The sequence below is a fragment of the Lissotriton helveticus genome, chromosome 1_1, assembly GCF_964261635.1.
Source record: "Lissotriton helveticus chromosome 1_1, aLisHel1.1, whole genome shotgun sequence".
NCBI classification, from domain to species: domain Eukaryota; kingdom Metazoa; phylum Chordata; class Amphibia; order Caudata; family Salamandridae; genus Lissotriton; species Lissotriton helveticus.
In genome coordinates this window covers 83,108,304-83,120,620 of record NC_136057.1, presented here as the reverse complement: position 1 = coordinate 83,120,620, position 12,317 = coordinate 83,108,304, and the positions used below count along the sequence as shown (strand labels likewise).

Here is a 12,317-nt window from a genome sequence, read left to right as displayed (position 1 = left end):
CACAAAACACTGGCCCTTTCTGCTTGCCCTAAAGCTACTACCCCAACACTGCAACCTACCCTCAAAAAACTACATGGCTACACTGTCTGCTTCTGCCAGAGCACTGCCCTCTATCCTGCCACCCCCACCCAAACTGACCCCTGCCATACCATTGTCCCTATTGCCAAACACTGCCCTCTACACTCTCCATTGTATCCTGAAAACACTGGACCCCCACACCAAAACACTACTGAGGGAAAGCTGGATGAGAAGGGGTGAGTGGGAGCCACCAAAGAAAGGCCAGAGGGCTCAACCAGTTGGTTTTTTATTTTTTTATTATTTTTACAGGGCTGGACAAACACCAGGAGATCAAAATTACCTCAAACGGCATGACCCTTACGCACTCCGCTGCTTGCGGAACTCCACGTAGACCGCCAGAGTTTGTTTGTAACTGTCCGGAGTTCGTCATTGAGGAACTCCGCATATGCTTAATCTTATCATGAAAATGTAGATATCAGTCATATGTTAAGAAACAAGGGTGAGTAGAAACCTTTTGGGTGGAGTAACATTTAAGACATTATTATTGTGATTTTATTGGCAATTATTTGATTTTTGCAAGCACTTACACTTCTCTGTGTAAAGTAAAGACCTTGAGAGTTTTGTAACTTTCAGATACTCAAATTGTGGATTCTGTTGCAATTAAAAATATTTCCAGGCATGAGACTTCTTTGGAGGTTGCATGCGGGCAGCCTAAGTTATCCTGCAAGAGTTTCTTGATGAATCCTATTACAACTACATTATGTGCTCTCTCTCATGTAAAGTCAGGTTGTAAGAAGCTTTTCTGCAACTCAAGATACGCCTTACTTTTCACGTGGTGTGGATGCATTTCCCATGTGTAGTGAGATCTCCTTTCTGAGTATAATGTTTCTGGCTTTCCCCTCCTGTATAAGGCTTTAGTCCAATGTGAATTCTCTCATGTGAAATGACATTCTATTCAAGACTAAACCTTATCTGACATTCAGAACACACATAAGGCTTTTTTCCCCTGTGTGAGTTCGCTCATGTCAAGTGAGAAGTAATTTGTAACCAAAACTTTGCTTGCATTTCAAGCACTCATAAGGTTTTTCCCCAGAGTGGGATCTCTCATGAAGCATAACACTATCTTTCAGGTTCAAGCTGTTATGGCATAAGGATTTTCTCCAGTGTGGAGTTTCTCATGGTGAGATAGCGTTTTTCTCTGCAGCTTGTCTGGCATTCAGAGCACTCATAAGGTTTTCATCAGTATGGAGTTGCTTATGGTTAGTGAGGCTGTCATGTAGAGTGAGATTGAGTTTAAAATTTATGCTTTTCTGGCATTCTGAGAACTGAATTATTTCGATGGTGTGTTTTCTTATGGCGCTTGTAACCATCACTACCTCTGAATCTTTTCTGACATTTAGAGTACTGATACATTTTTTTCTCCAGTGTGGATTCTCACATGTTCAGTGAGATGAGATTTATGGCTGAAACATTTTTGGCATTCGGAGCACTGATAAGGTTTTCCCCCAGTGTGGATTCTTATATGCTTAGTGTGACTGCTTTTTACACTGAAACATTTCTGGCATTCAGAGCACTGATAAGGTTTTTCCCCAGTGTGGGTTCTTATATGATGAGTGAGATACTTTTTGTTAATGAAAGATTTCTGGCATTCAGAGCACTGATAAGGTTTTTCCCCAGTGTGGATTCTTATATGATGAGTGAGATACCTTTTGTTAATGAAAGATTTCTGGCATTCAGAGCACTTATAAGGTTTTTCCCCAGTGTGGGTTCTTATATGGTGAGCAAGATTGATTTTTTGACTGAAACATTTGTGGCATTCAGAGCACTGATAAGGTTTTTCCCCAGTGTGGGTTCTTATATGCTGAGTGAGACTGCTTTTTTCACTGAAACATTTGTCGCATTCAGTGCAACGATAACGTTTTACCCAAGAGTGGGTCCTTGTATGTTTAGTGAGTCTCATTTTGTCACTGAAACATCTCTGGCATTCAGAGCACTGATAAGGTTTTTCCCCAGTGTGGAATCTCACATGTGCAGTTAGAAGTGATTTAAGTTTGAAATCTTTTGGGCATTCAGAGCACTGATAAGGTTTTTCCCCAGTGTGGGTTCTTATATGCAGCGTGAGATGTCTTTTTTCACTGAAACATTTCTGGCATTCAGAGCACTGATAAGGTTTTTCCCCAGTGTGGGTTCTTATATGCTGCGTGAGATAGATTTTTTCACTGAAACATTTCTGGCATTCAGAGCACTGATAAGGTTTTTCCCCAGTATGGGTTCTTGTATGCCGAGTGAGCCAGCGTCTTTCACTGAAACATTTGTGGCATTCAGAGCACTGATAAGGTTTTTCCCCAGTGTGGGTAATTGTATGTTGAGAAAGACTTCTTTTGTCTCGGAAATATTTCTGGCATTCAGAGCACTGATAAGGATTTTCCCCAGTGTGGGTTCTTATATGCTTCGTAAGATGGATTTTTTCACTGAAACATTTCTGGCATTCAGAGCACTGATAAGGTTTTTCTCCAGTATGAGTTCTTGTATGTCGAGTGAGCCAGCTTCTTTCACTGAAACATTTGTGGCATTCAGAGCACTGATAACGTTTTTCCCCAGTGTGGAATCTCAAATGTGCAGTTAGAAGTGATTTACGGTGGAAATGATTTGGGCATTCAGAGCACTGATAAGGGTTTTCCCCAGAGTGAATTCGTGTATGTTCAGTGAGTCTGCTTTTGAAACTGAAACATTTCTGGCATTCAGAGCACTGAAAAGGTTTATCCCCAGTGTGGGCTCTTCTATGCTGAGTGAGACTGTTTTTGTAAATGAAACATTTTTGGCAATCAGTGCACTGATAAGGTGTATCCCCAGTGTGGGTTCTTCTATGCTGAGTGAGACTGTTTTTGTCACTGAAACATTTTTGGCAATCAGTGCACTGATAAGGTTTTTCCCCAGTGTGGCTTCTTTGTGTATGCCGAGTGAGTGCGCTTTTGGTACAAAAACTTTTCTGGCATTCAGAGCACTGATAAGGTTTTTCCCCAGAGTGGATTCTCATATGTTCAGTGAGTTTAGATTTACGGCTGAAACTTTTTTGGCATTCAGAGCACTGATAAGGTTTTTCTCCAGAGTGGATTCTCATATGTTCAGTGAGTTTATATTTACGGCTGAAACTTTTTTGGCATTCAGAGCACTGAGAGTGGTTTCCCCCAGAGTGCATTCTGTCAAATTCTGTGAGATAAGATTCATGACTGTATCTTTTTTTGCACAAGTAACTTTTTTCCCCAACTTTGTTTATTTTGCCTCGATTGAGGCGGGTTTGAACAATGAATTTGTTCTCACAGTCCGTGTTTTTATAAGGTGTTTTCTCTTGCTTATATGCCACGGTAAGAGTGAACCTGATTTTAGAGTTGGGCTTGTTTAGATAATGTTCAGCATTTATCTCTAAAAGAAATTGTGTGTAATCTTCTTAACACTTGAATTGAGCAAAATATATCTGAAGCAGCCCTGTAACACCTGTTGAAATGTTTCTAGCAGATAATAGTCTTTAGGTAATAGCATCTCAGGCAGCAACTTACTTTGTGACTGAAGTTTTTCTCCAATCTATTTGTATAGGTTCTTAGCAATGCTGTTGTTGAATCCGGTTCACAACTAGCTTCCTCTGCCCCCAATTTCCTTATATTAGGTGACCTGAATTTTCATTTCTTGGACCCCACGGATCGAGCAGCATCGGACATTAGGAGCGACTTAACATCTCTAGACATCCGTCTAGTGAATAAAGAGCCCACTCATGAGAAAGGCCATCTATTGGACCCGATCCTCACCAACATAGCAACTATGACTACTGACCCATCGGTGACCTTACCCTGGACTGACCACTTTTTGGTACCCTTTTCTTGGGAAATCCCCACTTCCACTGACTCGATCCCTAAAATCCAAGTCACCGACCGACAATGGCGCAAACTATCCCCGGAGACTTGGGCCACCTCTCTTGCAGAGTCCACCCCTGCGCTCTCATCTGATCCCAATATAGCTGACAGTCAATTCAGCAACTGGATCACTTCTTCTCTGGATACATTGCTCCCGATAACTACCACTCGGAAACAACCTAAAAGAATATCACCAGCTCTATGGTACACTACTGAGCTTAAAACTCTACGTCAAGAGTGTAAAAAAACCGAACGCTCCTGGAGGCGCGATAAAACATCGACCAACAAGAACCTCTACTCTATTTCTCTCCTGAACTATAAAACTGCCATTCATAAAACCAAAAGCATGTTTTTTCAGGAGAGAATAGAGAAAGCAGGCTGCTCCAGTAAGGAAGCATACGCAATCCTTAAAGAGCTGTCTAAACCCCAAGGACAAGGAACGGGACCCACGGCCGATCCTAAAGCCGATCTGGAGAAATGCCAGAAACTAGCCAATTTCTTCCACGACAAAATTAGACTAATTCTGGAATCTATTCCCCCCTCCAGCCCTGAGGAAAATATCACTTGTCCACACACCACCACCTGCCTGTCCACGTGGGGCCAGGTCACGGTAGACGAGGTGAGTAATGTGTTCAACTCTATGAAGAGCGGCTCCCCTAGCGACCCTGCTCCCCTCCGTATCCTTAAAGAGGTAGCCCCCACCATCATCCCCTCCCTTACCCACCTGATTAACACCTCACTCCAACAAGGAACCGTACCCTCAAGCTGGAAGAAGGCGGTGGTGAAAGCCCTGCTGAAGAAACCTACACTGGACCCCGAGAACCTAACTAATTACCGACCTATCTCCCTACTGCCGGGAGTGAGCAAGGTCGCAGAAAAACTGGTCAATAGGAGACTTTCTCAGTTCCTAGAGGCCAATAATAAATTAAAAAGCTCCCAGACAGGTTTCCGACCTGGACAGGGCACGGATATCGCCCTTTTGGCTGCTGTAGAGGAGGCAAGAGCACTATTGGATGGGGGAGGATCAGTGGCAGTGATCCTCCTCGACCTTAGTGCAGCGTTCGATACAGTTGACCACCAACTTCTTATCAAAAGATTGGCTGGGGTGGGAGTGAAAGGTACAGCCCTATCCTGGCTTTCATCCTTCCTGGCCCAACGGTCCTACCAGATCTGGGAAAAGAACGCCCGCTCCTCCGAAATGCCCCTCCAATGTGGTGTGCCTCAGGGCTCCTCCCTGAGTCCCACTTTATTTAATATCTATATGTCCACATTGGAGGAGGTTATCATCCCTTTCGGAGTGAGCGTCGTCAGCTACGCCGACGACACTCAACTTGTGGTGTCTCTATCCCATCCCAAGCAACAGAAAGCTGATCTGTTCAACTGCCTTATGCAGGTCCATCATTGGATGAACAGATCAGCCTTAAAACTCAACGGGACAAAAACCGAGGTCCTTATACTAGGCCCGGAAGGAGCCTCACTTCCCCTGGACAGCTGGCCAGCCTGTTTGGGTCCACCCCCTGATCCAAAAAAAGAGGTGAAAAGTTTGGGTGTGTGGATCGATTCCGATCTCTCCTTTACCTCACAATCAAAGAAGGTGGCAGGGACCTGCTTCGGCCTCTTAAAATCTCTGAGGAAAGTTCTGCCCCTTCTTCCCCCTAAATCCCAAAAACTTTTAGTCCAAGGTCTCATCATATCGAGATTGGACTATAGCAATGTGATTTACATGGGTGCCCCCGAAGCGACCCTCACCAGACTGCAGATAATTCAGAACACGGCTGCCCGGATCATCACTAACACCCCGGCTAGATCATCTGCCAAGCCCGCTCTTAAACTCCTCCATTGGCTCCCCATAAGGGAGAGAGTCAAATTCAAAGCCCTATGTCTTGTTCATAAAACGCTGCAGAATCAAGGCCCTCCTGTTCTCAGTAACATCATCACTCCCTATAGGAACTCTAGGTCCCTCCGCTCCAATGCAGAAAATTTTTCCAACATCCCTAGATTCAGGAAAACCCGAGCAGGAGGTAGACGTTTCTCAGTACAAGCCTCCCGCCTTTGGAACTCACTTCCCCGTAATTTACGTCTTGAACCTCAATACCTGCGCTTCAGGAAACTGTTAAAAACCCATCTTTTTCCCTAAATCTGTACTCCCCCTCCCTTTTTTTTCTCTGCTTAGTTCTCCCCCTTCGACCTGGTGAATTCATGGTTCTTTAGCGCTGGGATACCTCCGGGTGACTATCGCGCTTTATAAAAATAAATAATAATAATAATAATAATAATGCAGTAATAAGGTGTTAGTCAGATATTTAATGATTAAACTGATAAGTACCTTTTTGCACTGACGTAAGAGCAGTAACTGAGTGCGTTAGAACGTGCACAGTACTATTGTGGATCATTAGTCGCAGAACATCAGTTCCTTTTACCCTTTCTATGTTTGGTGAAAGGTTAAGGTTTGTAGTTCTGAAGACGAGGATTTATTTACATTAGCTATAACGCAATGGTGCTCCCTTAATCCATTTTTATATTTAACAATTTTACATATCACTCCTGCACAACAGATAATGTTGAGGCGATTTACATAGAATTACAGAACAGTACACAATAAAAAGGAAACAATCTGAGATGGTCATGAACACAATAAAGTGGTGAATTTTTAAGGTTTTCGCAAGAATGAGCACAGTGGGTCGAGGTGTTAAATCCTGAGGCAGATAGTCTTAAACTTGCGTAACTTGTTAAAAACGGTTGTTGAACAAAGTTGATTTTCCAATCTTTTGGTTATTAACGTGTCAGCTTCGAAGTCTTCTTTCAGTGTCTTTTCTTTGATGGTATCCAGAAGAAACCTTTTGTTGTAACTTTCTTTTATGCAGTGTGTGCTTCCTCTCTAGAATTACATGATGCTTCAGATGAACGTTATTCTGTCATGCTGAGGCAATTTGTCTTTCTGATAATATTTCAGATGAGGATGCTGAAGCGGTCTTTCTACATTATTTCTAATGCTGGGTGCACAGATATGGCTTTGCTCTGGGTTAATGAAATGCAAAATTAGATACTTCACTTACAGGTATAGTACTTTCCTCGCCACACTTAGATTTTTGGAAATTGTTTAAACGTAGAATGCTGGATGTCCTTCAGTTTTTCAAAATAATCCTTCTTATGGCACTGACATACAGTTGCTTAGTGCTAAATCCAGCTTTCTCCGTCCGTAATTTCAATCACCTATAGTAATAAAATTAAATAGATAATACATGTACATTTCCAAAAATATAATTTACAAGCCAAATTAATGCAGAATTTTGAAGATGTTAAGCTGTTTTTCAGACAGTGCAGAGTGTAGAATGGTAGCATGAGAGTACTTGAATGTAGGAGTGAGGATTTGTAGAATTTTCAGCATTTTATTAAGCTCACAAAGGATACATGTACCCTATGGATTTGTAACATAGAATCCTAAAGGCAGATATTAAAGTCATATGGACTGGCACCAAACTGATATTAAAAAAATATACACTATTAATTAATTTGTAATGCAGATTTCTGGGACAGGAAGGACTCCTCCAAGGACAACAGGCATTTTCCCCTGCCCTGAGTTACTACCTACGTGTATCTGGTATCCTGACTTTTGAGTTTTGGCCTCAGCCTCAAGCAAATATATTGTGTGCTGCGAGGACTATGCCTAGACCAATCCCTCAACTATGGTCCCGAGTATGAATCAAGGGCAATGAAATTAAGGCGTACTTTCATGTGTTCATTTTATTCCACCTGATTATCAGTGGTTCTGCACCTGGATTTACTGGGTGCAGAAAATTAGGACACCATTTTTTTCCAGACAGAAAATTTAGACTGATAAGACGCATAAGACTCTGAGTGCAGCAGACGCAGCCAAGATTATGTTTTTTTTTTTACTAACTCGGGGAAAACAATTCTTCCCTCTGTTGGTGTTCATGGTCATTGTCGGCCTATGATTCGGCGTTGAGTTCAGAGCGTATTGAGTAGAGCCGAGGGGCTGATCCGAGGACGAGTTAACGAGCAAGAGGAGCGGAGCCTGGGACGACTGCCCGGGCTTGTTTTGTGACCGGTCCCGCTCCCGAAGGTTTCTCCTGCGTCCTGTTATACGGGCGCTTTAAGTTTGATGGATCTGCTGTGGGGGCAGGAACGGCCGCTGCCGTCACCGGGGTGCTAAGGCGCTGCTGGTGCTGCTCGTGTGGCGGCCGCTGCAGGGGTCAAAGGAGCCTTGGCCTGTGGTGCTGCTGGTGCGGTGGCTGCTGCAGGGCACAGAGGCACAGAGGAGCACAGAGGGCACAGAGGAGCCTTGGCCTGCCACCTGATTTTACGTATTTACTAAGCATTGAGCAGAGCTGAGCAGAGGAGTGGAGTGAAGTGCCTACATCTGCTGTCGGTAGTGGGACTGGCTCTGGATCCCGCTCTTGCTCCTGAACGATTGCCAGCATTCTCCCTTGTACTCTTGACAGCGATGAATAGCAATGAACAAGCAATGAACAGTGAGTGGTGAGTGACAAGTGGCAAGAGGTGTGTGGCGTGTGGCGAGTAGTTAAGGTTGATCAGTCCGTAAGTCGCTGAGCCATTGGAGTCTGTAATAAGTCTGTAAAACAAAATCTGAGAAATTATGCAAAGGGTAAATTGACAATAGACTTTGACCCTGTTGAAGCACCCCTCGACCCTGAATTACTCATCATGCCTAGACTACTGCCCTACCCGGAGCCCGGCTATTAATCAACTGATTAATTAAATAAATAAGTAACCGGCAGCACCGGCGGATTCTGTACTGAGGTGTGCCTTGGAGGTGTTTTCCCTTGGAGGTGTTTGGAGGTGTTTTTGTACTATAAAAGAACCCTTTGGTCTTGTCACTGGCCCGTTTGATTCTCTGAAAGAAGCAAGACTTCTTCACCTTAGAGGGTGTATTATGAGGTCAGGAAAGGAGCGGCCACCTTTCCCTCCAAGCAAAAGGAAAAGAAAAATACAACAAACAGTAATATTAGATAAGTTTTAAATAAAACAGGCAGGTGACATACACTCCTTTAAATCATCTAAGGTCCATACATTTGGGAAACTGGGAAAGTCACCGTCAAAGTTTGATTTTATGAAAGACCCAACTGGTGCTATGCTAACATTGCTAACTGACCCATGTGATCTTCAAACTCCAATTAAACCATTGAGTGGAACAAATATTATATCCCCTAAGCAAGGAGTAAGTGAACCAGGCCACCCTGAGTCTGAAGCTGAAGTCGAACGAAAGTCAAATTCAACTAAGGACCAAGTCAACCACTGGGGTCAAATAACGGACCTAGAGATGTTAACTATTCCATGCAAAATGCACAAATCTAACAATGGGAGATACTCAGCAATTACTACCAACTAGGAAGCCAGAGCCAATCGAAGTGCAAGTAAAAATCAGAAAAGCTAACGGTGTAGGGGAACCATCTAATTGGGCCAAATAAATCAACCAGAGCAAGAAGCTCCAAATGAACTAAATGGTGGGGTGAAAATCATAAGGGAAGCCAATACCCCACTGAAATCGGATCTTACTCTGTCTAAAATGAATTCAGTTAAAAAACAGGACCAGCCGAAATATAATCAAAATAATGCATCTCAAATTAATAAGGACGAATACAACAGCAACCCAGAAACTCTGCAGGGTTGGAGTACTCCGTATCATAAAGACGTTTTGAATAGTAGTCCACAATTCATTCATTCTTGTTACGAGGGACATGATTTTCAAGGACCACAAAAAGAGAAGTATAAGGACCTATCATTCATAAATGGGCAACACCATAGCCCAGGTACTCAGGTACCAGGATGTGCGAACGCGGGAGCAATTTGGGATTTATTCTTCAAAACCTCGTAATTAACTCTGGAAGCTTTAACATATCAGTCCAACAAAAAGGAGGTCCAAATAGATCTCGAGTGCTATGGCATCCTCTGTTACCGGAATTGAGCAGAAGATAACAACACAAAATGATCTAATAGTAAGGGCACAATCTCAGTCAATATCTACATATGCAGAGTGTAGTTGTGCCCCACTAACTAACAAACTAGCTACCATTCCGGGTATTTTAAAAACAATAATTGACGATGTAAAAGTGAATTTTCCTAATGTGGGAATTCAAACCATCAAGACCGACTACCCCTTTAAAGGTACAATAAAATGTAAAGCCAATACTGTTGTTGTTAAAGAAAAAATAGATGATAAAACAAAAGATCAAGAAGTGATAAACCGACACAATCAACAATGACAGACGCAGCTCCGGAAGTTCATCTATCAAAAAGACAGAGGAAAAAACAACGGAAAGCAAGAAATAAAGCTTTTAAAAGTATAACAAATACAAATGCATCAGATATAGTGAGATTGAACACTGGAAATAACCATGACCAAATATCATATTGTGAAGGTGAGGGTAAACATATGTCTCCAACAAAACCCTTTTACCCTCTATTTAATAGGGATCTATCGGAGGTACAAGCAGATATGAAAAATAAATGCCTAAACAATCAAGTTGATAGTATAAAAATGATAGAGAATGGGAAAATTCAGTCCTTAGAAATGCTGGAAGTGGAGGAAAGTAATAAACAGGTGGAAAATAAGCCATCACAATTGGAAACAAATAGAGCAAAGAGGGAGAGTATCAGAGGGGATGAAACAAATAGAGATTTGTTAAGTGGTGCAGGTAATTTTTATGCCGGAATATAAATCTAGGGGTAATAATGAAACAACTTGCAAACATCCGGACCCAACACGAGATGGCAGGAGTATGCGAAGCATGTGCATCTACAGCATACAAGCCTCAAACAGAGGATTAATGGCCCCAAATCCCTGCCGTGGTATCTTGTCATGTTGTGGCTGAGTGTGCCATGTGATGTGGCAGGCTATAGTGCTTGGTGTGATTTGGTCATTTTTGACACGGTGGAGTGCTGAACGGTTAGGCAAATTTTTATTTTCTTTGTTTTTGGGATCGTGTGATATAGTGCGGTAACTACTGTATGATCTAAATAAATTACATTGCTAATATACCATTAGGATGTGGGGTGAGTGTTATTAGGGCCGAAGCCTTGCTGATTATATGCAGAATAACAGGGCCGGGAAGTCACTGCTGACTAGGGCAGGTTAGCAGCTGCACAGGCCTTGGGCATTGATCCTATTGAGGATAATATGTGACGGGCACTGGTGACTGGAGCTGGCTAGCAACAACGCTCGCCTCTGTTATTCATTACAAGCAGGGTAACAATACATGGCAATATTGACTGGAACTGGTTGGCAGTAGAGTTGACCTCTGGTTTTGAATATTTGCAGGATTTAAGGTACAGGGGTCACTTTTGACTGGAGTTACTTACCAGGATAATAGGTCTCAGGGAGCCAATACTGACTGAAGCTGGTTAGTATGATCACTAGTCCCAAAGTGCTACTAATGACTCAAGTTGGCTAGAATGATAACAGGTCCCAGGAGGCCAGTACTAACAGGAGCCGACTAGTAGGCTTACATACAGGTCCAAGGGGCCACTACTGACTGGAGCTGGCTAAAAGAATAACAGGCCCAAGGGTGGTGGGGGTGTGAGTGGCACCAGTGAACGGAGTTGACTAAATACAGGATTCCAGGTCACAGGAGGCACTGCTGAATAGCAGCATAGCAGTGGCCACTGGGAAGAAGGAATTGAGAAAGCATAACACCGATTGTTGGTTACACATGAATGCCACAACGTGCATAGATATATTACATTACCAAATTACAATATTCTTATATTAATTTGATGTGTCTGTTCGCCTTAATATGCCTGCAAAGTTATATGATTCTATTAGGGCCCAGAACCATTTTATTTAGTGATATCCATCTGCACACTTTCATGCATCTTGTAGTAAATTGAATATTGACAAACAGAAGTGTTATTTCCAGAAACAGTGAATTCTGCAGTTAGTCTGCGTATCTTTTATCTGCACCTCACAGACTCCTCACATTCCTCTCGAGAGAAGATCCTGCCTCCTACTCATTAGTGTCGTTTCAGTAACTGTTTCTATCACGTGTTCATGTTTTCTTGACTTGTATTAGGAGAAAAGTGTATAAAATACATTGTGTAGCATTAGTATTATATACTCCAACTTGCTATAGGGTGGATGCTCTGGTCCATTGCAACGGCAATTGTCACTTGTTAGTTTGCTTGGCCTTTTGCTATTTTTGCATTAAATGTATGATAGATGTGTTGGCCTCTAGGTGTATTGTGTTTTATTTTACATATCATAAGAGATGACGAGGGAAATGACAGTCCAGAATACACATTCTTCATATAAATCAACTTACAGTATACTGTTCTGGAGGGTCAGTCCCACAGACATTATCTCTAACTGAACGCTGGCACCCTAGGAAGCATGTGCTTTTCAAACCAGGTGCC

General features: G+C 42.6%; 1 protein-coding gene across 1 annotated transcript in view; it reads right to left on the bottom strand.

Moving 5' to 3' along the window:
- Nucleotides 1-1,704: 1,704 nt before the first annotated feature.
- Nucleotides 1,705-12,317, bottom strand: part of LOC144758795 (uncharacterized) — a 317,831-nt gene continuing 307,218 nt past the window's right edge. The window contains exons 6-7 of the mRNA XM_078646450.1: nt 2,656-3,190; nt 1,705-1,724 (exon numbers count right to left, since the gene is read on the bottom strand). Of these exons, the coding sequence (XP_078502576.1) occupies nt 1,705-1,724; nt 2,656-3,190 (555 nt within the window). The remainder of the gene's footprint in view (nt 1,725-2,655; nt 3,191-12,317) is intronic.